At 30.5% G+C, this 27,215-nt stretch overlaps 1 protein-coding gene across 1 annotated transcript; it reads right to left on the bottom strand.

Annotated features, from left to right (window-relative positions):
- Positions 1-1,044: 1,044 nt before the first annotated feature.
- On the bottom strand, positions 1,045-26,720 carry LOC143431858 (uncharacterized). Its single transcript, XM_076908835.1, has 4 exons — positions 26,637-26,720; positions 17,216-17,350; positions 14,557-14,852; positions 1,045-1,315 (listed from the first exon to the last, which is right to left on the bottom strand). Exons 1-4 carry the CDS (start codon positions 26,718-26,720, stop codon positions 1,045-1,047), a joined length of 786 nt encoding a protein of 261 aa, XP_076764950.1.
- Between the last annotated feature and the right edge of the window lie 495 nt (positions 26,721-27,215).

A 27,215-nucleotide genomic window follows, 5' to 3' on the forward strand; every position in this document is an offset into this window, starting at 1 on the left:
TCTCTAAGGAAATTTTTAAAATCCATTAATCAACAACTAAAAATGTATTTCATTCGATTTCTTCATCTGACGAGGTATTTTTCAGTTTAGAAAAAAAATAAAAAAAAAAGAAAATAGAAGGAGAAGCGAAACAAGATTCATTAAAAATCCATTTCATTCATTTTTCTCAGAGAATTTTAAAAATCCACTTCATTCAATTCCTCTTAGAGAATTTGAAAAACCCATTAATTAACAACTAAAAATGCACTACATTCGATTTCTTCATCTGACGTGGTATTTTTCAGTTTAGAAAAAAAAAAATAAAAAAAAAAAAGAAAATAGAAGGAGAGGCTTAACAAGATTCTAATTGGAGAATTAATTGTTCTTGTTGGCGTTCAATGTGACGTCCAACGACTCGTCGAATTTTTCAGTTTAGAAAAAAAAAAAAAAAAAGAAAATAGAAGGAGAGGCGAAACAAGCTTCATTAAAAATCCATTTCATTCATTTTTCTCAGAGAATTTAAAAAATCCACTTCATTCAATTCCTCTTAGAGAATTTGAAAAATCCATAAATTTATAATTAAAAATCCATTTCATTCAATTTCTCTTAGAGAATTTGAAAAATCCATAAATTTATAATTAAACATCCATTTCATTCAATTTCTCTAAGAAAATTTGAAAAACCCATTAATTAATAATTAAAAATCCATTTCATTCAATTTCTCTAAGGAAATTTTTAAAATCCATTAATCAACAACTAAAAATGTATTTCATTCGATTTCTTCATCTGACGAGGTATTTTTCAGTTTAGAAAAAAAATAAAAAAAAAAGAAAATAGAAGGAGAAGCGAAACAAGATGCATTAAAAATCCATTTCATTCATTTTTCTCAGAGAATTTTAAAAATCCACTTCATTCAATTCCTCTTAGAGAATTTGAAAAACCCATTAATTAACAACTAAAAATGCACTACATTCGATTTCTTCATCTGACGAGGTATTTTTCAGTTTAGAAAAAAAAAGAAAAAAAAAATAGAAGGAGAGGCGTAACAAGATTCTAATTGGAGAATTAATTGTTCTTGTTGGCGTTCAATGTGACGTCCAACGGCTCGTCGATGCGCTGCGAAGGACTCAGTTCTTGTTGGGGTAGTTGATGGAACAAAGTGGCGATCGATTTGTGTCGCGGCGGGCCTTTGATCGTCAGATCCATCTCCGCCTCCTGTGGCCTGTCTTTCACGCTTAAATTTACATCTCTGTCGACTGGACTTCCGCATATCCTTGGAGGAGACCCGCACCCGCATTTCATTCTATCTGGAGACTTGTCGCAGCTCAGAGAATACCTGAAACAGAGTGTTTTATGGTTAGTTGTTGGTCGATGAGGAAACTTTAGGAAGCGCGCGAAATTTCAAAATATTTGAAATTATTATACGAAATTATGTGCGAATATAAACTAATCTCAAGATGGAGATTTGAAGCTTGGAATTCGATGCTTGAAACTTCGAAACTCGAAATTTGAAATTTCGAACTTAAAGCTTCAACTTTAAAGTTTGAGACTTGAGGCTTAAACTTGAAATTTCAAATTTGATGCTTCAATTTTCAAGCTTGAGACTTGAAATTTCAAATTTGATGCTTCAGCTTTGAAGTTTGAGATTTAAAGCTTGAAATTCGAGACTTGAGACTTGAAACTCGAAACTTGAAATTTCAAACGTAAAGCTTCAAATTTAAAGCCTGAGACTTGAGATTTAAATTTGAAATTTCAAATTTGATGCTTCAACTTTCAAGCTTGAGATATGAAGTTTGGAATTCGAAGCTTAAGACGTTGAAGTTTCAAACTTAAAGCATCAACTTTCAAGCTTAAAATTTGGAGCTTGAGTCTTAAAACCCCAAACTTGAAATTTCAAACTTAAAACATCAGCTATCAAGCTTGAGATATGAAGCATAAACATGAAATTTCAAATTTTATGCTTTAACTTTCAAGCTTGAAATTTGAAACGCCAAATTTGAAATTTGAAATTTAAAGCTACAACTCTCAAGCCTGAGATTTGAAGCTTGAGACTTGAAGTTCCAAATTTGGAACTTCTAACTTAAATCTTCAACTCTCAGGCTTGAGATTTGAGGCTTAAAATTGAAATTTCAAATTTGATGCTTCAATTTTCAAGCTTGAGACTTGAAATTTCAAATGTGATGCTTCCAGCATTTAAACTTGAGATTTGAAGCTTATAATTCGAAGCTTAGAATTGGCAGCTTGAAACTTGAAACTCCAAACTTGAAATTTCAAACTTAAAGCTTCAACTCTCAATCTTTGCAACTTGAGGCTTAAACTTGATGCTTCAACTTTCAAGCTTGGAATTTGAAGCTTGGGACTTGAAGCTTGGGATTCGAAGCTTGAGACTTGTAATTCCGAATTTGAAATTTCAAACTTAAAATTTCAAACTTAAAATTTCAAACTTAAGATTTCAAACTTAAAATTTCAACTCTAAAGCTTGGGATTTGAGACTTAAACTTGAAACTTTAATCTTGACGCTTCAATTTTCAAGCTTCAGACTTGAAATTTCAAACTTGAAGCTTCAATTTTCAACCTCGAGACTTGAAGCTTCAATCTTCGAACATGAGATTTGAAACTTAAGACATATCGCAGCTCAGAGAATACCTGAAACAGGTGATTTTACGTTTACTTGTTGGTCGATAAGGGAACTTGAGGAAGAGTGCGAGATTTTACATATTTTAAATTATTATACCAAATTATATATAAATATAAGATTTGTCACAGTTCAGAGAATATTTGAAACATGGTATTCGACGTTTCAGAGAATACTTGAAACATGTTATTCGACGTTTACTTGTTGGTCGATAAGGAAACTTAAGGAAGTGCAAACTTTAAATTACTAAAATATTATATATTATTATATATTCTAACACTTTGTTGCTCAGGGCCGCCAATCGTCTTGATACGCTCCTGAGGAGCCAACAAAAATATATTTCTTGGGGCCGCCACCTAATTTGACGCGGACCCTAAAAATTTTATTGTTAAAGGCGCCCAATTTCTGTTATACGCTCCTGGGAGGTCCCAAAAATTTGTTTCATGGAGACCTCACTTGACTTGATACGGTCCTGGTGGAATTAAAAAATTTAATATTTCGAGGTCCTCAATTGTCCTGATACGGCCTTGGAAGGTCTAAAAATTTATATTGTTTGGGGCCCCCAATTATTTTGAAACGGCCCTGGGATTTTTAAAAATTTATATTGCACAGGGCCCTCAATTGTCTTGATACGGCCCTGGGATTTTCAAAAAATTTATATTGCTTTGGGCCCTCAATTGTCTTGATACGGCCCTGGGGTTTTCAAAAAATTTATATTGCTTAGGGCCCTCAATTGTCTTGTCACGGCCCTGGAATGTTTAAAAAATAATATTGCTTGGGGCCCTCAATTGTCTTGATACGGCCCTGGGATTTTCAAAAATTTATATTGTTTGGGGCCCTCAATTGTCTTGATACGGCCCTGGGATTTTCAAAAAAATTTATATTGCTTAGGGCTCTCAATTGTCTTGTCACGGCCCTGGAATGTTAAAAAAATAATATTGCTTGGGGCCCCAAATTCTCTTGACACGGTCCTGAACTGCGCAAAAAAATAGTTTTTCAAATTGCATTCTTTCAATTTCAATTATCAAGCGAAAAGAAAAGCTCGTTACGTTAATTAATAACGTCATTATCATCGATAATATCGAGTAGAGACAGAGGGTGCTGACGGTTCCACAGTGCCCGCGCGCGATCCGTCACTGGTCGTCATCGAAATCGAAGCATCCGTTCCCCTCTCTCTTTTCTCACTCGTTGGCCGCGGTCAGCTGTCAGGACACGTGGCCTCCGCTGCGTGCGTCACGCGGGGTGGAAACGGCCTTTCACCGCCCACACTTTGTCGACAAATTAGAATTAAGGGATACTACCCGCGCTTCTCCAGCTAAGAACTCTCGCTGGCGAATCCCAGTGGTCTTCGTTCGATAGTACACGCCCTTTTAATTCGCCCCTGAAGGGGACGAGGTCATTCCATTTTCACAGCAGAAAATACTAATTACTATTACATACACTTTTTACATGTACACAGTAAAACCTGTTTTTGCGCGCTACTTTTTTACGCGATTTTGTTTTCGCGCGATTTTATTTTTCTGCGACTTTTTCCGTGCGATTCATTTTCACGCGGTATTAGAATCTCAGCAGCGTTGCCGCCAGTTTAATGTTTCCTATCGATGTACGCACACGCGTGTGGACGAACTCTGATCACGTGGTCTCCTTGACGACGATACATCTGGACTTCGCGATGCTTCGTTCGTTGTGGTAGCAAAAAACAGATCAATCGAAATCCCATCTTCGAGCGACGAAAGCGATTTTCGAGCAATTCGTCGGAAGAAGATGCGCGTTTTGGATTACGACGAGCGGCAGCGAACTATTTAATGGAATTTGAAAACTTCTTCGTGTGTATGTGCAATGAAGAATGAAATGTTTTTACAATTTTGCCAGGTGTAATTTAATTATTTCATTTAATCGAAAGCATTCTCTCATCTATTTTGTAAATAATTGATGCGTTCTCTAAGTGCGAATTTTTTATGCGTCCCTGTTTGGCGCGTAAAAAAAATTTACGATATTTTAAATTACTGTTCTAAATTATGTATAAATATATATTAATCTCAAGCTTGAGATTTGAAGTTTGGGATTCTGAAGTTTGAGATTTGAAACTTCAAATTTGAAATTTTAAACTTAAAATTTCAAATCTCAAGCTTGAGACTTGAGGTTCCAAACTTGAAATTTCAAACTTGGCGCTTCAATTCTAAAGCTTGAGACTTGAACAAAAGTATTGCTACAATATTACTATTTTAATAATAGTTTTTATTACTAAAAAATTGCAAAAATATTACTATACTAATAATAATTTCTGTTGCTAAAATATTGCTACAATATTACTATTTTAATAAGTTTCTATTCTTATAATATTGATATTTCAGTAATAGTTTCCATTACTTAAATATTGCTAATAATGACTATTTCAGTAATAGTTTTCTTTGCTAAAATATTGCTAAAATATTGCTACTTTAGTAACACCATCCATTGCTTAAATATTGCTAAAATATTACTATTTTAATGATAGTTTCTGTTGCTAAAATACTGTCAAAATATTGCAAAAATATTATTATTAAAAAATAATAATTTCTGTTGCAAAACTATTGCTACAATATTACTATTTTAATAATAGTTTTTATTACTAAAAAATTGCAAAAATATTACTATATTAATAATAGTTTCTGTTGCTAAAATATTCCTATAATATTACTATTTTAATAAGTCTCTATTCTTATAATATTGATATTTCAGTAATAGTTTCCATTACTTAAATATTGCTAATAATGACTATTTCAGTACTAGTTGTCTTTGCCAAAGTATAGCTAAAATATTGCTACTTTAGTAACAGCACCCATTGCTTAAATATTGCTAAAATATTACTATTTTAATAATAGTTTCTGTTGCTAAAATACTGTCAAAATATTGCAAAAATATTATTATTAAAAAATAATAATTTCTGTTGCAAAAGTATTGCTACAATATTACTATTTTAATAATAGTTTTTATTACTAAAAAATTGCAAAAATATTACTGTACTAATAATAGTTTCTGTTGCTAAAATATTGCTATAATATTACTATTTTAATAAGTTCCTATTCTTATAATATTGATATTTCAGTAATAGTTTCCATTACTTAAATATTGCTAATAATGACTATTTCAGTACTAGTTGTCTTTGCCAAAGTATAGCTAAAATATTGCTACTTTAGTAACACCATCCATTGCTTAAATATTGCTAAAATATTACTATTTTAATGATAGTTTCTGTTGCTAAAATACTGTCAAAATATTGCAAAAATATTATTATTAAAAAATAATAATTTCTGTTGCAAAAGTATTGCTACAATATTACTATTTTAATAATAGTTTTTATTACTAAAAAATTGCAAAAATATTACTATACTAATAATACTTTCTGTTGCTAAAATTTTGCTAAAATGTTGCTGTTTTAGTAATATATCCTATTTTGATACTAGCTTCTGTTGTTAAAATATTGCTGTAATATTACTATTTTAGTAATGGTTTTGGTTGCTAAAACATTGCTAAAATATTACTATATTAATCATGGTTACTGTTGCTAAAATATTGCTAAAATATTACTATTAAACAATAATAATTTCTCTTGCTAAAATATTACTATTTTAATAATAATTTTTATTCCTACAATAATACTATTTTGCTTTGCTAACACTATTGCTGAAATATTGCTATTTTGGTAATAATCTTCATTGCTAACAATATTAATATTTTAATAAGTTTCTACTCTTATAATATTGCTGTTTGAGTAATAGTTTTCATTGCTTAAATATTGCTAGTTTAGTAACAGCACCCATTGCTTGAATATGGCTAAAATATTGCTAAAATATTACTATTTTAATAATAGTTTCTGTTGCTAAAATACTGCTAAAATATTGCAAAAATATTACTATACTAATAATAGTTTCTGTTGCTAAAATTTTGCTGAAATGTTGCTGTTTTAGTAATATATCCTATTTTGATAATAGCTTCTATTGCTAAAATATTGCTATAATATTACTATTAAAAAATAATAATTTCTCTTGCTACAATATTACTATTTTAATAATAGTTTTTATTCCTACAATAATACTATTTTGCTTTGCTAACACTATTGCTGAAATATTGCTATTTTAGTAATAATCTTCAATGCTAACAATATTAATACTTTAATAAGTTTCTACTCTTATAATATTGCTATTTGAGTAATAGTTTTCATTGCTTAAATATTGCTAGTTTAGTAACAGCACCCATTGCTTGAATATGGCTAAAATATTGCTAAAATATTACTATTTTAATAATAGTTTCTGTTGCTAAAATACTGCTAAAATATTGCAAAAATATTACTGTACTAATAATAGTTTCTGTTGCTAAAATTTTGCTGAAATGTTGCTGTTTTAGTAATATATCCTATTTTGATAATAGCTTCTATTGCTAAAATATTGCTAAAATATTACTATTAAACAATAATAATTTCTCTTGCTAAAATATTACTATTTTAATAATAATTTTTATTCCTACAATAATACTATTTTGCTTTGCTAACACTATTGCTGAAATATTGCTATTTTGGTAATAATCTTCAATGCTAACAATATTAATATTTTAATAAGTTTCTACTCTTATAATATTGCTATTTGAGTAATAGTTTTCATTGCTTAAATATTGCTAGTTTAGTAACAGCACCCATTGCTTGAATATGGCTAAAATATTGCTAAAATATTACCATTTTAATAATAGTTTCTGTTGCTAAAATACTGCTAAAATATTGCAAAAATATTACTATACTAATAATAGTTTCTGTTGCTAAAATTTTGCTAAAATGTTGCTGTTTTAGTAATATATCCTATTTTGATAATAGCTTCTATTGCTAAAATATTGCTAAAATATTACCATTAAAAAATAATAATTTCTCTTGCTAAAATATTACTATTTTAATAATACTTTTTATTCCTACAATAATACTATTTTGCTTTGCTAACACTATTGCTGAAATATTGCTATTTTAGTAATAATCTTCAATGCTAACAATATTAATATTTTAATAAGTTTCTACTCTTATAATATTGCTATTTAAGTTTTCTTTGCAAAAATATTGCTACTTTAGTAACAGCACCCATTACTTAAATAGTGCTAAAATATTGCTAATATATTCCTATTTTAATAATAGTTTCTGTTACTAAAATACTGCCAAAATATTGCAAAAAAGTTACTATTTTTTATAATATTGCTATTTTAGTAATAGTTTCCATTGCTTAAATATTGCTAAAATATTGTTACTTTAATAAAGCATCCATTGCTAAAATAATGCTATTTTAGTAATAGCTTCCATTGCTAGAATGTTGCTATTTTAGTACTAGTTTCTATTCCTAACAATATTAAAATTTTTGTTTTAGTGCTTATTTTTGTTTTAGTGCTTATTTTTGTTTTAGTAATAGTTTCCATTGCTAAAATATTGCTACAATATTACTATTAAAAAATAATAATTTCTCCTGCTAAAATATTGCTACAATATTACTATTTTAATAATAGTTTTTATTCCTACAATAATACTATTTTGCTTTGCTAACACTATTGCTGAAATATTGCTATTTTAGTAATAATCTTCATTGCTAACAATATTAATATTTTAATAAGTTTCTACTCTTATAATATTGCTATTTAAGTTTTCTTTGCAAAAATATTGCTACTTTAGTAACAGCACCCATTACTTAAATAGTGCTAAAATATTGCTAATATATTCCTATTTTAATAATAGTTTCTGTTACTAAAATACTGCCAAAATATTGCAAAAAAGTTACTATTTTTTATAATATTGCTACTTTAGTAATAGTTTCCATTGCTTAAATATTGCTAAAATATTGTTACTTTAATAAAGCATCCATTGCTAAAATAATGCTATTTTAGTAATAGCTTCCATTGCTAGAATGTTGCTATTTTAGTACTAGTTTCTATTCCTAACAATATTAAAATTTTTGTTTTAGTGCTTATTTTTGTTTTAGTGCTTATTTTTGTTTTAGTAATAGTTTCCATTGCTAAAATATTGCTACAATATTACTATTAAAAAATAATAATTTCTCCTGCTAAAATATTGCTACAATATTACTATTTTAATAATAGTTTTTATTCCTACAATAATACTATTTTGCTTTGCTAACACTATTGCTGAAATATTGCTATTTTAGTAATAATCTTCATTGCTAACAATATTAATATTTTAATAAGTTTCTACTCTTATAATATTGCTATTTAAGTTTTCTTTGCAAAAATATTGCTACTTTAGTAACAGCACCCATTACTTAAATAGTGCTAAAATATTGCTAATATATTCCTATTTTAATAATAGTTTCTGTTACTAAAATACTGCCAAAATATTGCAAAAAAGTTACTATTTTTCATAATATTGCTATTTTAGTACTAGTTTCTATTCCTAACAATATTAAAATTTTAGTAATAGTTTCTTTTCCTACAGTACTGTTATTTTAGTAATAGTTCCTCTTCCTATAATACTGTTATTTTAGTAACAGCATCCATTACTTAAATATTTCGAAAATATTGTTACTTTAGTAAAGTTTACATTGCTAAAATATTGCTACTTTATTTATAACTTCCATTGCTAAAATGTTGCTATTTTAGTACTAGTTCATTGTTAAAATATTGCTAATTTAGTAACAGTTTCTGTTGCTAGCCATATTAAAATTTTAGTAATAGTTTTCTCTTCTTATAATACTGTTATTTTAATAATAGTTCCTGTTGCTAAAATATTGCTAAAATATTACTATTGAAAAATAATAATTTCTGTTGCTAAAATATTGCTAAAATATTACTATTGAAAAATAATAATTTCTGTTGCTAAAGTATTGCTATTTTAGTACTAGTTCATTGCTAACGAAGTTCTGAACTGTCCCTAATATCCCAGCGTCTAAGGCAGGGTCTGCTAGGAAGCCTTACTGATGAGTCCACTAGCAGGCCCAGGACGAAACGTTCTTCCCCTCTCTTTTCCTTCCTTTCTTTCCTCCTCCTTTATTCTATAGCTACATGAAGCATGCCGCCTCAATACCAATAAAAAACCCCCAAAAAAGGGAATTGTCTTGCACCAACACCTGTTGCAAGCATTGTCCACTGACAATACTGGCCTCTCTAATTAACAAACCACTTACTAATCAATAAAGAAACACGAGTAGCACAAGTGCACCTTCAATCTTAACTAAAATCAGTTTTGCTGTTGATAAATCATCTACATCAATAAAAATCCCCCCAAAAAGGAATTCTATTGCATCAACACCTGTTGCAGGCATTGTAAACTGACAATACTGTCCTCTCTAATTAACAAATCAGCTATTAATCGATGAAAAAACACGAGTAGCACAAATACACCTTGAATCCTAAATAAAATCAGTTTTAATGTTGACAAATCATCTCACCAAGAAAGATTTAAAAGAAACAAGAATTTTATTGCATCAACACCTGTTGCAGGCATTGTAAACTGACAATACTGTCCTCTCTAATTAACAAATCAGCTATTAATCGACGAAGAAGCACGAATAGCACAAATACACCTTGAATCTTAGATAAAATCAGCTTTATCGTTGATTGGTGGGTAAACACAGTGGATGGAGGGTAAGGAAGGTCGCCACTTGGCGAGAAAGCGGGACGCAGCTTTGAATCGGCTCTGCTCGAGCCGATAACCATCGACTGTTCGAGTGACTTTTACGAAACGAGGGTCGGATACACTGGCTACGAGGAGGGTAGGGTAAACTCGAGCCACGTGACTTGCTCAATGACTTCCTGTCCCCACTTTTCATTCACCAGGTCAATCGGTTAGGGACGGATCAGCGTGTGCCTTGGGTATTGGTTATCTGAGGGGAGAGTGTTGTTGGTGTTGCATAACAGATGAGTCACAGGTTCCTTCGATGAGTTCATTTGGTATTGCTGACTCTTAACTTCCTATTAACACAGCAATTTTCTTTTTCGAAGCTTAAACCTTGCAATTTTCTTCTTCAGAGCTTAAACTTTGCAATTTTCTTCTTCAAAGCTTAACTTCAAAGCTGAAACCTTGCAATTCCCTTCAGAGCAAGCTTAAACCTTGCAATTTTCTTCACTAAAGCTTAAACTTTGCAATTTTCTTCTTCAAAGCTAAACTTCAAAGCTAAAACCTTGCAATTCTCTTCTTCAGAGCTTAAACTTTGCAATTTTCTTCTTCAAAGCTTAGCTTCAAAGCTGAAAACTTGCAATTTCCTTCAGAGCAAGCTTAAACCTTGCAATTTTCTTCACTAAAGCTTAAACTTTGCAATTTTCTTCTTCAAAGCTTAACTTCAAAGCTGAAACCTTGCAATTCTCTTCTTCAGAGCTTAAATTTTGCAATTTTCTTCTTTAAAGCTTAACTTCAAAGCTAAAACCTTGCAATTTCCTTCAGAGCAAGCTTAAACCTTGCAATTTTCTTCTTCAAAGCTTAACTTCAAAGCTGACACCTTGCAATTTCCTTCAGAGCAAGCTTAAACCTTGCAATTTTCTTCACTAAAGCTTAAACTTTGCAATTTTCTTCTTCAAAGCTGAACTTCAAAGCTAAAACCTTGCAATTCTCTTCTTCAGAGCTTAAATTTTGCAATTTTCTTCTTTAAAGCTTAACTTCAAAGCTAAAACCTTGCAATTTCCTTCAGAGCAAGCTTAAACCTTGCAATTTTCTTCTTCAAAGCTTAACTTCAAAGCTGACACCTTGCAATTTCCTTCAGAGCAAGCTTAAACCTTGCAATTTTCTTCACTAAAGCTTAAACTTTGCAATTTTCTTCTTCAAAGCTGAACTTCAAAGCTAAAACCTTGCAATTCTCTTCTTCAGAGCTTAAACTTTGCAATTTTCTTCTTCAAAGCTTAGCTTCAAAGCTGAAACCTTGCAATTCTCTTCTTCAGAGCTTAAACTTTGCAATTTTCTTCTTCAAAGCTTAGCTTCAAAGCTGAAACCTTGCAATTCTCTTCTTCAGAGCTTAAATTTTGCAATTTTCTTCTTTAAAGCTTAACTTCAAAGCTAAAACCTTGCAATTCCCTTCAGAGCAAGCTTAAACCTTACAATTTTCTTCACCAAAGTTTAAACTTTGTTATTCTCTTCTTCAAAGCTTAAACCTTGTAATTTTCTTCTCCAAACCTTAAACCTTGCAATTTACTTCTTCAAAGTTTAAACCTTGCAATTTTCTTCCCCAAAGCTTAAACCTTGCAATTTCCTTCAGAGCAAGCTTAAAACCTTGCAAGATTTAAGCTTTGAAGTTAATCTTTGAAGAACAGAATTTCAAGGTTTAAGCTTTGAAGAAGAGAACTGCAATGTTTAATCTTTGAAGAAGAGAAGTTTATCTTCCATCTCTCAAGTCTTAAGTATATCTCTCAAAATATGATAATTTTCACTTCGAAACGTACAACTTACACGCGATTTCGTCTGGCAGTCGCAAGCAATCGAGAAAAGAAACGCGTTTCTGAGGGCGATCGTAAGGTCAAAAATGTGCGTCAACGTGCTAATTATTAATAATTGCATTTCGTTTCAAAAATAATTGAAAAACACCAGATTCTATCAAGAGCAAGCTTAAATCTCCCAATTCTCTCCTTCGAAGCTTAAACTTTGCAATTCTTTCCAGAGCAAGCTTAAATCTTCCAATTCTCTTCTTCGAAACTTAAACCTTGAAATTCTGCTCTTCAAAGATTAACTTCAAAGCTTAAATCTTGCAAGGTTTAAGCTCGCCCTGAAGGAAATTGCAAGGTTTAAGCTTCGAAGAAGAAAATTGCAAGGTTTATGCTTTGGAAAAGAAAATTACAAGGTTTAAGCTCTGGAGAAATAAATTGCAAGGTTTAAGCTTTGGAGAAATAAATTGCAAGGTTTAAGCTTGCTCTGAAGGGAATTGCAAGGTTTAAGCTTTGGAGAAGAAAATTGCAAGATTTAAGCTTTGGAGAAGAAAATTGCAAGGTGTAAGCTCTGAAGAAGAGAATTGCAAGGTTTTAGCTTTGAAGTTCAGCTTTGAAAAAGAGAATTGCAAGTTTTAAGCTTTGAAGTTCAGCTTTGAAGAAGAGAAATGCAAGGTTTAAGCTCTGAAAAAGAGAATTGCAAGTTTTAAACTATGAACTTCAGCTTTGAAGATGAGAATTGCAATGTTTAAGCTCTGAAGAAGAGAATTGCAAGGTTTAAGCTTTGGAGAAGAAAATTGCAAGGTTTAAGCTTGCTCTGAAGGGAATTGCAAGGTTTAAGCTTTGGAGAAGAAAATTGCAAGGTTTAAGCTTGCTCTGAAGGGAATTGCAAGGTTTTAGCTTTGAAGTTAAGCTTTAAAGAAGAAAATTGCAAAGTTTAAGCTCTGAAGAAAAGCATTACATGGTTTAAGCTTTGAAGTTAAGCTTTGAAGAAGAAAATTGCAAGGTTCAAGCTTCGAAGAAGAAAATGGCAAGGTTTAAGGTTTGGAAAAGAAAATTGCAAGGTTTAAGCTTTGGAGAAGAAAATTGCAAGGTTTAAGCTTTGGAGAAGAAAAATGCAAGGTTTAAGCTTTGAAGTTAAGCTTTGAAGATGAAAATTTCAAAGTTTAAGCTCTGAAGAAGAGAAGTGCAAGGTTTTAGCATTGAAGAAGAAAATTGCAAAGTTTATGCTCTGAAGAAGAAAATTGCAAGGTTTAAGCTTCGAAGAAGAGAATAACAAAGTTTAAGCTTTGGTGAAGAAAATTGTAAGGTTTAAGCTTGCTCTGAAGGAAATTGCAAGTTTTAAGCTTCGAAGAAGAAAATTGCAAGGTTTAAACTTAGGAGAAGTAAATTGCAAGGTTTATGCTTTGAAGAAGAGAACTGCAATATTTAAGCTCCGAAGAAGAGAATAACAAAGTTTAAGCTTTGGTGAAGAAAATTGTAAGGTTTAAGCTTGCTCTGAAGGGAATTGCAAGGTTTTAGCTTTGAAGTTAAGCTTTAAAGAAGAAAATTGCAAAATTCAAGCTCTGAAGAAGAGAATTGCAAGGTTTTAGCTTTGAAGCTAAGCTTTGAAGAAGAAAATTGCAAAGTTTAAGCTCTGAAGAAGAGAATTGCAAGGTTTTAGCTTTGAAGTTCAGCTTTGAAGATGAGAATTGCAAGGTTTAAGCTTTGGAGAACTAAATTGCAAGGTTTAAGCTTGTTGTGAAGGAAATTGCAAGGTGTCAGCTTTGAAGTTAAGCTTTGAAGAAGAAAATTGCAAAGTTTAAGCTCTGAAGAAGAGAATTGCAAGGTTTTAGCTTTGAAGTTCAGCTTTGAAGATGAGAATTGCAAGGTTTAAGCTTTGGAGAACTAAATTGCAAGGTTTAAGCTTGTTCTGAAGGAAATTGCAAGGTGTCAGCTTTGAAGTTAAGCTTTGAAGAAGAAAATTGCAAAGTTTAAGCTCTGAAGAAGAGAATTGCAAGGTTTTAGCTTTGAAGTTCAGCTTTGAAGATGAGAATTGCAAGGTTTAAGCTTTGGAGAACTAAATTGCAAGGTTTAAGCTTGTTCTGAAGGAAATTGCAAGGTGTCAGCTTTGAAGTTAAGCTTTGAAGAAGAAAATTGCAAGGTTTAAGCTTGCTCTGAAGGAAATTGCAAGGTTTCAGCTTTGAAGTTAAGCTTTGAAGAAGAAAATTGCAAAGTTTGAGCTCTGAAGTGGAGAATTGCAAGTTTTAAGCTTTGGAGAAGAAAATTGTAAGGTTTAAGCTTTGGAGAAGAAAATTGCAAGGTTTAAGCTTTGAAGAAGAGAACTGCAATGTTTAATCTTTGAAGAAGAGAAGTTTATCTTCTATCTCTCAAGTCTTAAGTTCATCTCTCAAAATGTGATAATTTTCACTTCGAAACACACAACTTACACGCGATTTCATCTGGGCAGTCGCAAGCAATCGAGAAAAGAAACGCGTTTCTGAGGGCGATCGTACAGTGAAGAATGCGCGTCAAAGTGTTAATCAATGCGATTAACGCCTTAATAGAAACAAAAGATAAGTTAATTTAGTTACCCGTGAGGAGGGGGGAGGATCCTGTAGTCCCTGCAAACGGACAGAGCCGAGGCGTCGGGGATTTTGTCAGCGTTGGTCGGCGGCAGCGGCGGCCCAGCGGCGCTCGCGGACGCCGAGGGCGGCGGCGGCGGCGGCGGCGGCGTCGCCGCGTCGCCTCGCTCGAGCGACGTGGGTGGCGGCCTCAGGAGCAGCGGCGCCGCGCTACCCAATCCCAAACACCGCATCCTCCACGCGTCCTGCAACAGCTGCAGTCGAGCCTGCTTCCGCCACTTCGCGCGCCGATTTTGAAACCACACCTGAAACATTTCAACGTGCGACATTTCCTCTAAATTCTGAACACGAAATCTCTAATCTTTGGTGTTTGTTCAGTAAATGTTTCAGCGATTTGCAGAAATTGACAATTTAAAAAACATTTTACTTTTAAATTGATTGTGATATACGAAATTTTCAACGATTTACGAACATTGACAATCATTTTATTTTTATAATTATTATTGTTTTAAAATAGCTTATATTATTATTTTTTAATTTGTTGTGATTTCTTCTAATTTCTGAACGCGAAATCTTGAATTGTTGGTGTTTGTTTAACACGTTTGCAGATGTACAGTAAAGATTTTAGTGATTTGCAAACATTGAGAATCATTTTATTTTTATATTTATTATTATTTTAAAATTGGTTATATTATTATTTTTTAATTGATTGCGATTACTTTTAAATACTAAACGTGAACTCATAAATTGTTGGTTATTATTTAACACATTTGCAGATGTACAGTAAAGATTTTAGTGATTTGCAAATACTGACCATCATTTTATTTTTATATTTATTATTATTTTAAAATTGATTATATTATTATTTTTTAATTGATTGCGATTTCTTTTAAATACTAAACGTGAACTCATAAATTGTTGGTTATTACTTAACACGTTTGCAGATGTACAGTAAAGATTTTAGTGATTTGCGAACATTGACAATCATTTTACTTTTAAATTAATTTATTATTATTATTTTAAAATTTTGATACCAAACCTGAAACATCACAACGTGCAACATTTCTTCTAAATATTGAACAATTGTTATCTTGAATTATTAATTGTCGTTTAACACGTTCGTGGATGTACTGGAATGGTTTTAGTGATTTGCGAAAATTGACAATCACTTTATTTTTATATTTATTATTGTTTTACAATTTATTATATTATTGTTTTTTAATTTGTTATGATGTGTGATTTCTTCTAAATTCTGAACACGAAATCATGAATTGTTGGTTGTTGTTTAACACGTGCGTGGATGTACTGTAAATGTTTCAGCGATTTGCAAAAATTGACGATTTAAAAAACATTTAAAAGACACTTTACTTTTAAATTGATTGTGATATACGAAATTTGTTAAAAAAACATTTTATAAGGGTAGTCAGATTATTACATTTTAATCGTTGTCCACAGAAAACTTCTAAACGCAGCTAAGAAGGCTTCACAGACTGAAACAAGTTTGTTTCTACGAAACACTATCAAAAAAGAAAAATTATTCAAAGTAAACAACATATTTGCTTGATTAAAATTACAGAATGAGTTTTAAAAAATCAATTTACAAAATAAAAACAAAAATGTAATTAGAACAATATATTTGCTCGATTAAAATTACAGAATACAAGAAAAGGTTATATTTGTAAAGCTTACAATTATTTAAAAAATAGCGATTAGCATTAATTACTCGAAAATTGAAAAACAAAGTTATTATTAGTTTAATAAAAAACTAAATTGAATTGAAAAACAAAATTATTATTAGTTTAACAAAAACCTAAATTGAATTGAAAAACAAAATTATTATTAGTTTAACAAAAACCTAAATTGAATTGAAAAACAAAATTATTATTAGTTTAACAAAGAACTAAATTGAATTGAAAAACAAAGTTATTATACTTTAACAAAAAACTAAATTGGATTGAAGTACAAAATTATTATTGGTTTAACAAAAAACTAAATTGAATTAAAACATAAAATTATTACTAGTTTAATAGAAAACTAAATTGAATTGAAAAACAAAATTATTATTAGTTTAACAAAAAACAAAGTTATTATACTTTAACAAAAAACTAAATTGAATTGAAGAACAAAATTATTATTGGTTTAACAAAAAACTAAATTGAATTAAAACATAAAATTATTACTAGTTTAATAGAAAACTAAATTGAATTGAAAAACAAAATTTTTATTAGTTTAATAAAAATCAAAATTATTATTGGTTTAGCAGAAAACTAAATTGAATTGAAGATCAAAATTATTATTGGTTTAACAAAAAACTAAATTGAATTGAAGAACAAAATTATTATAATTTAAAAACACTCAAGAAGTTATTCAACAATTATCATTAATAAAAAAAACAAACACTTAAGAAGCTATTCAACAATTATCATTAATAAAAAAAAATACAAACACTCAAGAAGCTGTTAAACAATTATCATTAATAAAAAAAAATTCAAACACTCAAGAAGCTGTTAAACAATTATCATTAATAAAAAAAAACAAACACATAAGAAGCTATTAAAAAATTATCATTAATAAAAGGAAAAAATAAACACCTAAGAAGCTATTAAAAAATTATCATTAATATCGCAGAGAAATGAGAATACAGATAAGAAGTTTAATACTTATCAACCTGGACACGAGCCTCGGATAACGAAATCCTAAGAGCGACCTCCTCCCTCAGGAACACGTCTGGATAGTGTGTCTTCTGGAACAGCGACTCCAGTTCTTGAAGTTGTTGCGGGGTGAATGTTGTCCGATTGCGTCTCTACTCAGACATGATCAATAATAATTAATAATCGTGGAAATTAGTACTAAATTTATATTACAATTGACGATATTTCCATTAAGAAATTACTTAATTAGAACGTTTGTGCTGTTATGAAGAGACATTGAGCAATATTTTAGTAATATCTGATTGCAATAGAGACTGTTACTAGTTTCTATTATAATTATTTAGTTACTGAGAAAGGAATATTATTGTTAACACAATTGTTGTTAGTAATTTATATATTTGTTTCTTATTTCCATAATATAATATTTATATCTTAATTTTTTTACTTTTTTAAATCTCCATATCTCTAACATAATATTTATATTTTTTATTATATCCTTATTTTATTATAATAATTATATCTTTATTTTATTACAATATTTATATCTCTATATTACTTTCTTTATATCCCTAATATAATATTTATATCTTTATTTTTTATTTCTTTAAATCCCCATATCTCTTTCTTTATTTGGCTAATATAATATTTTTATTTTTATTATATCTTTATTTCTTCTAATATTATAATATTTGTATCTTTATTTCTTTATTTTCATAATAATTTCAGTGCAACTAATTAAACAACCAAACCCAATTCAACGATCAGTAGCCATCGCATGGACACCAAGAACTTAAGAAGAAACAAACGACCAACCTTTCCGTGAATTATATCTTTATTTGTTCTATAATATTTGTATCTACAATATTCTCTGTAATATTTGTATCTTTATTTCTTTATTTCCATAATAATGCCAATGCAACCAACTCAACAGCCAAACCTAACGCGTGTAGACTTAAGAACTTAAAAAGAAACTGACGACCAACTTATCCGTGGATTATATCTTTATTATATCTTTATAATATTTGTATCTTCAATATTCTCTGTAATATTTGTATCTTTATTTCTTTATTTTCATAATAATGCCAATGCAACAAACTCAACAGCCAAACCTAACGCGTGTAGACTTAAGAACTTAAAAAGAAACAAACGACCAACTTATCCGTGGATTAGATTTTTATAATATTTATATATTTATTTTTTCTATAATATTTATATCTTCAATATTCTCTGTAATATTTGTATCTTTATTTCTTTATTTTCATAATAATGCCAATGCAACCAACTCAACAGCCAAACCTAACGCGTGTAGACTTAAGAACTTAAAAAGAAACAGACGACCAACTTATCCGTGGATTAGATCTTTATAATATTTATTTTTTCTATAATATTTATATCTTCAATATTCTCTGTAATATTTGTATCTTTATTTCTTTATTTTCATAATAATGCCAATGCAACCAACTCAACAGCCAAACCTAACGCGTGTAGACTTAAGAACTTAAAAAGAAACAGACGACCAACTTATCCGTGGATTAGATCTTTATAATATTTATTTTTTCTATAATATTTATATCTTCAATATTCTCTGTAATATTTGTATCTTTATTTCTTTATTTTCATAATAATGCCAATGCAACCAACTCAACAGCCAAACCTAACGCGTGTAGACTTAAGAACTTAAAAAGAAACAAACGACCAACTGTGGATCATACCATTTTTTCATTTTTTATTTCTTCTATAATATTCATATCTTTAATATTTTTTATAATATTTATACCTTTATTTCTTTATTTCCATAATAATACGAATGTAACTAATTCAACAGCCAAACCAAATGCAGCAACCAGTGGACATGTAGACCAAGAACTTAAAACGAAACAAACGACCAACTATCCGTATATTATATCTTTAATATTCTCTATAATATTTATACCTTTATTTCTTTATTTCCATAATAATACAAATGCAATTAATTCAGCAGTAAAACCCAATTCAACAACTGGTAGCCATCTAACGCATGTAGACCAAGAACTTAAAACGAAACAAACGACCAACTATACACGAATTATATCTTTATTTCTTCTATAATATTTGTATCTTTATTTCTTCTGCAACATTTGTATCTTTATTTCTTCTATAATATTTATATCTTTAATATTCTTTATAATATTTATACCTTTATTTCTTAAGTTCCATAATAGTACCAATGCAATTAATTCAGCAGTAAAGCCCAATGTAACAACTGGTAGCCATCTAACGCATGTAGACTAAGAACTTAAAAAGAAACAAACGACCAACTTATCCGTGAATTCTGTAGATGTCTCTTCTGAACACGTTCGCGGGCGTGAATGCTACAGCATTCGTTTTCTTGATGATGCAGAATGACACGAATACTGTAGCATTCAAATCTTAAAGTGAATTATTTGGAATTTAATTTTATTTTGCCAACAGTTTGTCCCTTATTGCTAATAATTTCCATTGCAAATTAATTTCTATTGCTAATAGTTTCCATTGCAAATATTTTCGTTAACTAATAATTTCCATTGCAAATTAGTTTCTATTGCTAATAGGATCATATTGTTAATAATTTCTATTGCTAATAGTTTCCATTACTAATAATTTCCATTGCAAATTAGTTTCTATTGCTAATAGGATCATATTGCTAATAATTTCCATTGCAAATTAGTTTCTATTGCTAATAGTTTCCTCAGCTAATAATTTCCATTGAAAATTAGTTTCTATTGCTAATAGGTTCATATTGTTAATAATTTCTATTGCTAATAGTTTCCACTACTAATAGTTTCTTTTCCTAATAATTTCCATTGCAAATTAGTTTCTATTGCTAATAGGTTCATATTGTTAATAATTTCCATTGCTAATAGTTTCTTTTGCTAATAATTTCCATTGCAAATTAGTTTCCATTACTAATAGTTTCTTTTGCTAATAATTTCCATTGCAAATTAGTTTCTATTGCTAATAGGTTCATATTGTTAATAATTTCCATTGCAAATTAGTTTCCATTACTAATAGTTTCTTTTGCTAATAATTTCCATTGCAAATTAGTTTCTATTGCTAATATTTTCCATTGCAAACATTTTCTATTGCTAATAGTTTCCTTTGCTGATAATTTCCAATGCAAATTAGTTTCTATTGCTAATAGGTTCATATTGTTAATAATTTCTATTGCTAATAGTTTCCATTACTAATAGTTTCTTTTGCTAATAATTTCCATTGAAAATTAGTTTCAGTTGCTAATAATTTCCATTGAAAATTAGTTTCTATTGCTAATAATTTCCATTGAAAATTAGTTTCTATTGCTAATAGTTTCCATTACTAATAGTTTCTTTTGCTAATAATTTCCATTGCAAATTAGTTTCTATTGCTAATATTTTCCATTGCAAACATTTTCTATTGCTAATAGTTTCCTTTGCTAATAATTTCCATTGAAAATTAGTTTCTATTGGTAATAGGTTCATATTGTTAATAATTTCCATTGCTAATAGTTTCCATTACTAATAGTTTCTTTTGCTAATAATTTCCATTGAAAATTAGTTTCTATTGCTAATAATTTCCATTGAAAATTAGTTTCTATTGCTAATAGTTTCCATTACTAATAGTTTCTTTTGCTAATAATTTCCATTGCAAATTAGTTTCTATTCCTAATAGGTTCATATTGTTAATAATTTCCATTGCTAATAGTTTACATTGCAAATATTTTTTACTGCAACTAGTTTCTCTTGCTAACAGCTTCTATTATTAATAGTTTCTACTGCTAATAGTTTCTGTTGCTAATAAGTTCGATTCGTGATAGATTTCATTCCTAATAGCTTCCATTACTATTAAACGTCTCTCCTTAACGCGTTCGCGGACGTGAATGCTACAGCATTCATTTTCACGATGATGCAGAATCACGCGAATGCTGTAGAATTCAAATCTTAAAGTGAACTATTTCGAATTTATATTTATCTTATTAATAGTTTGTCTCCTATTGCTAATAGTTTCTCTTGCTAATAATTTCCATTACTAATAGTTTCTTTTGCTAATAATTTCCATTGCACACTAGTTTCTATTGCTAATAGTTCACATTGTTAATCATTATAATTGCAAATATTTTTTGTTGCAAATATTTTCTCTTGCTAACCATTTCTTGTATGAATTTCGAATAAGGAAATTTAAGAAAAATTTAATAACACTTTTAATAAAATTTTCTATTATTAATAATTTCTATTGCTAACAGTTACTATTCTTAATAAATTCCATTCCTAATAGATTCCATTATTAATAGTTTCGTTAACTAATAATTTCCATATGCAAATAGTTTCCATTCCTAATAGTTTCTCTTGCTATCAACTATCGCTAATAGCTTCTGTTATTAATAATTTCCATTGCAAATATTTTCTATTGCTAACCATTTCTTGTATGAATTTCAAATAAAGAAATTCAATAAAACTCGAGTTTTCAAACTTAAGCGCCAAAACTGATAAATACTTTATATCATAACTTCGCAACAATTATTATTTATTATTTCATTCTGACAATTTTTCGTGCAGATATGAAACTTCTTCATTAGTCTTCAATGACGCCAAGCACTTCTCATTTACGATTCCAAAAACTCCAACCGCGAATACTCAAAGGAAACCTAATAACCGCCACTAGATGATGACTTTATGAACGCATTATTCCTTATTTTATTCTAACCATTTTTTGTATGAATTTCAAATGAACAAATTTAGTAAATCTCGAGTTTTTAAGTTTTTTGCGTCGATGATGATTAACCTTTCCAACAATTATTATTTATAATTTCATACTAAATAATATTAATATTAATTTCTTCTACATTACTTCTACAGATATCTTTCAGAGATAGAAATTTAGTAAAAATTGATTTTTTAAATTTTAAGCGCCAAAGCTGACAAATGCTTTGCATTATAACATCTCAAAGTTATTATTTATTATTTTATTCGAACAATTTCTGCTACAGATATAAAGCTTCTTCGTTAGCCATCAAAGACTCCAAGCACTTGCCAATTATCAACAATGCTCAAACTTTTACACGAAAATTGAAGAAAATCGCCAACAAACAACCGCCACTAGTGTTCAACTTTACGAACGCAATTTTTCTTATTTTATTTTAATCATCTCTTGTACGAATTTCAAATAAAAAAATTTCGTGAAACTCGAGTTTTCAAGTTTTATGCCGCCAAGCACTTGCCAATTACCAACAATCCCCAAAGTTTTACACGAAAATTGCCCAAAAATCGCCAACGAACAACCGCCACTAGTGTTCAACTTTACGAACGCAATTTTTCTAATTTTATTTTAATCATCTCTTGTATGAATTTCAAATAAAAAAATTTTGTGAAACTCGAGTTTTCAAGTTTTATGCCGCCAAGCACTTGCCAATTACCAACAATCCCCAAAGTTTTACACGAAAATTGCCCAAAAATCGCCAACAAACAACCGCCACTAGTGTTCAACTTTACGAACGCAATTTTTCTTATTTTATTTTAATCATCTCTTGTACGAATTTCAAATAAAAAAATTTCGTGAAACTCGAGTTTTCAAGTTTTATGCCGCCAAGAACTTGCCAATTACCAACAATCCCCGAAGTTTTACACGAAAATTGCCCAAAAATCGCCAACAAACAACCGCCACTAGTGTTCAACTTTACGAACGCAATTTTTCTTATTTTATTTTAATCATCTCTTGTACGAATTTCAAATAAAAAAATTTCGTGAAACTCGAGTTTTCAAGTTTTATGCCGCCAAGCACTTGCCAATTACCAACAATCCCCAAAGTTTTACACGAAAATTGCCCAAAAATCGCCAACGAACAACCACCACTAGTGTTCAACTTTACGAACGCAATTTTTCTTATTTTATTTTAATCATCTCTTGTATGAATTTCAAATAAAAAAATTTCGTGAAACTCGAGTTTTCAAGTTTTATGCCGTGAAAACGATAAACCTTGCAACAACTATTATTTATTATTTCATAGTAAATAATATTAACATTAATTTCTTCTACAGATATCAATCTTCTATAGATATCTTTCACAGATAGAAATTAGAGAAATTAGTAAAAATTAGTAAAAATTGAATTTTCAAATTTTAAGCGCCAAAGCTGACAAATGCTTTGCATTATAACATCTCAAAGTTATTATTTATTATTTTATTCGAACAATTTCTGCTACAGATATAAAACTTCTTCGTTAGCCATCAAAGACGCCAAGCACTTGCCAATTACCAACAATCCCCAAAGTTTTACACGAAAATTGCCCAAAAATCGCCAACAAACAACCGCCACTAGTGTTCAACTTTGCGAACGCAATTTTTCTTATTTTATTTTAATCATCTCTTGTACGAATTTCAAATAAAAAAATTTCGTGAAACTCGAGTTTTCAAGTTTTATGCCGCCAAGCACTTGCCAATTACCAACAATCCCCAAAGTATTACACGAAAATTCAAAAAAATCGCCAACAAACAACCGCCACTAGTGTTCAACTTTACGAACGCAATTTTTCTTATTTTATTTTAATCATCTCTTGTATGAATTTCAAATAAAAAAATTTTGTGAAACTCGAGTTTTCAAGTTTTATGCCGTGAAGACGATAAACCTTGCAACAACTATTATTTATTATTTCATACTAAATAATATTAACATTAATTTCTTCTACAGATATCAATCTTCTATAGATATCTTTCACAGATAGAAATTAGTAAAAATTAGTAAAAATTGATTTTTCAAATTTTAAGCGCCAAAGCTGACAAATGCTTTGCATTATAACATCTCAAAGTTATTATTTATTATTTTATTCGAACAATTTCTGCTACAGATATAAAACTCCTTCATTAGCCATCAAAGACGCCAAGCACTTGCCAATTATCAACAATCCCCAAAGTTTTACACGAAAATTGCCCAAAAATCGCCAACAAACAACCGCCACTAGTGTTCAACTTTGCGAACGCAATTTTTCTTATTTTATTTTAATCATCTCTTGTATGAATTTCAAATAAAAAAATTTCGTGAAACTCGAGTTTTCAAGTTTTATGCCGCCAAGCACTTGCCAATTACCAACAATCCCCAAAGTTTTACACGAAAATTGCCCAAAAATCGCCAACGAACAACCGCCACTAGTGTTCAACTTTACGAACGCAATTTTTCTTATTTTATTTTAATCATCTCTTGTACGAATTTCAAATAAAAAAATTTCGTGAAACTCGAGTTTTCAAGTTTTATGCCGCCAAGCACTTGCCAATTACCAACAATCCCCAAAGTTTTACACGAAAATTCAAAAAATTGCCAACAAACAACCGCCACTAGTGTTCAACTTTACGAACGCAATTTTTCTTATTTTATTTTAATCATCTCTTGTACGAATTTCAAATAAAAAAATTTCGTGAAACTCGAGTTTTCAAGTTTTATGCCGCCAAGCACTTGCCAATTACCAACAATCCCCAAAGTTTTACACGAAAATTGCCCAAAAATCGCCAACAAACAACCGCCACTAGTGTTCAACTTTACGAACGCAATTTTTCTTATTTTATTTTAATCATCTCTTGTACGAATTTCAAATAAAAAAATTTCGTGAAACTCGAGTTTTCAAGTTTTATGCCGTGAAAGCGATAAACCTTGCAACAACTATTATTTATTATTTCATACTAAATAATATTAACATTAATTTCTTCTACAGATATCAATCTTCTATAGATATCTTTCACAGATAGAAATTAGAGAAATTAGTAAAAATTAGTAATAATTGATTTTTCTAATTTTAAGCGCCAAAGCTGACAAATGCTTTGCATTATAACATCTCAAAGTTATTATTTATTGTTTTATTCGAACAATTTCTGCTACAGATATAAAACTTCTTCGTTAGCCATCAAAGACTCCAAGCACTTGCCAATTATCAACAATGCTCAAACTTTTACACGAAAATTGAAGAAAATCGCCAACAAACAACCGCCACTAGTGTTCAACTTTGCGAACGCAATTTTTCTTATTTTATTTTAATCATCTCTTGTATGAATTTCAAATAAAAAAATTTCGTGAAACTCGAGTTTTCAAGTTTTATGCCGCCAAGCACTTGCCAATTACCAACAATCCCCAAAGTTTTACACGAAAATTGCCCAAAAATCGCCAACGAACAACCGCCACTAGTGTTCAACTTTACGAACGCAATTTTTCTTATTTTATTTTAATCATCTCTTGTACGAATTTCAAATAAAAAAATTTCGTGAAACTCGAGTTTTCAAGTTTTATGCCGCCAAGCACTTGCCAATTACCAACAATCCCCAAAGTTTTACACGAAAATTCAAAAAATTGCCAACAAACAACCGCCACTAGTGTTCAACTTTACGAACGCAATTTTTCTTATTTTATTTTAATCATCTCTTGTACGAATTTCAAATAAAAAAATTTCGTGAAACTCGAGTTTTCAAGTTTTATGCCGCCAAGCACTTGCCAATTACCAACAATCCCCAAAGTTTTACACGAAAATTGCCCAAAAATCGCCAACAAACAACCGCCACTAGTGTTCAACTTTACGAACGCAATTTTTCTTATTTTATTTTAATCATCTCTTGTACGAATTTCAAATAAAAAAATTTCGTGAAACTCGAGTTTTCAAGTTTTATGCCGTGAAAGCGATAAACCTTGCAACAACTATTATTTATTATTTCATACTAAATAATATTAACATTAATTTCTTCTACAGATATCAATCTTCTATAGATATCTTTCACAGATAGAAATTAGAGAAATTAGTAAAAATTAGTAATAATTGATTTTTCTAATTTTAAGCGCCAAAGCTGACAAATGCTTTGCATTATAACATCTCAAAGTTATTATTTATTGTTTTATTCGAACAATTTCTGCTACAGATATAAAACTTCTTCGTTAGCCATCAAAGACTCCAAGCACTTGCCAATTATCAACAATGCTCAAACTTTTACACGAAAATTGAAGAAAATCGCCAACAAACAACCGCCACTAGTGTTCAACTTTGCGAACGCAATTTTTCTTATTTTATTTTAATCATCTCTTGTATGAATTTCAAATAAAAAAATTTCGTGAAACTCGAGTTTTCAAGTTTTATGCCGCCAAGCACTTGCCAATTACCAACAATCCCCAAAGTTTTACACGAAAATTGCCCAAAAATCGCCAACGAACAACCGCCACTAGTGTTCAACTTTACGAACGCAATTTTTCTAATTTTATTTTAATCATCTCTTGTATGAATTTCAAATAAAAAAATTTTGTGAAACTCGAGTTTTCAAGTTTTATGCCGCCAAGCACTTGCCAATTACCAACAATCCCCAAAGTTTTACACGAAAATTGCCCAAAAATTGCCAACAAACAACCGCCACAAGGTTTCAGCTGAAGAACCGCGAAACGCAAGAAGCTGACGACCATCAGAGAAGGTGAAAAAAGAACGTACACTGACCTGACGACGTCTTCCGAACATGTACTCGGTGAGCAAATCGGCCTGCGGACCAAGCGGCGACAGATACGGTCCTGCCATCCCTCAATTCCCTCGAATCTGTTCCCGTGCGACGACCACGGTTCCCTGCTGGTCCCTCGCGACGGCGGAGAGTCGAGTTCACCGTTCTCGACAGACGACACCGAGGAAACTGAAGTCTCCTTTCGTCAGTTCACCCTCGATCAAGCCAGGAGTAACGCGGCTCGCGCTGGGATTGGCTACGCGGCTCGCGATTGGCCCAGCCGCTCTCTGGGCGTGTCCACAGCCTCGCGTAGATAAGTACACACCCCTGTTGTGGAAAATTCGCTAAATCCTATCGCGCAGAATTCTGCTTTCCATTTTTTCTACGCTCCAAGGATCTTCGTCTTCGTTTGTTTACCTCCCTCTCCCCCTCTCCTCTCGATATTGTTCACAGAGTTCCTCCTCGAGCTCCACTCTCTTCTTAATGTCGTTACTTCCTGGTCGAACAGTGCAGAGAATGAGAGAGACAGTTGCAAGGAGAGCGTAAGATGACGATGGAGAGTGTCAGAGAAGGCA

The sequence above is a fragment of the Xylocopa sonorina genome, unplaced genomic scaffold, assembly GCF_050948175.1.
Source record: "Xylocopa sonorina isolate GNS202 unplaced genomic scaffold, iyXylSono1_principal scaffold0014, whole genome shotgun sequence".
Taxonomy (NCBI): domain Eukaryota; kingdom Metazoa; phylum Arthropoda; class Insecta; order Hymenoptera; family Apidae; genus Xylocopa; species Xylocopa sonorina.

Bases quoted from the DNA above. Each gene is read 5' to 3' on its own strand.
- LOC143431858 (XM_076908835.1), bottom strand. From the start codon at position 26,720: ATGGCAGGACCGTATCTGTCGCCGCTTGGTCCGCAGGCCGATTTGCTC. The intron at 14,853-17,215 runs GTTGATAAGTAT...GAAATGTTTCAG, and splicing joins TATCCGAGGCTCGTGTCCAG to GTGTGGTTTCAAAATCGGCG. The intron at 1,316-14,556 runs GTAACTAAATTA...ACTCTGTTTCAG, and splicing joins ATCCTCCCCCCTCCTCACGG to GTATTCTCTGAGCTGCGACA.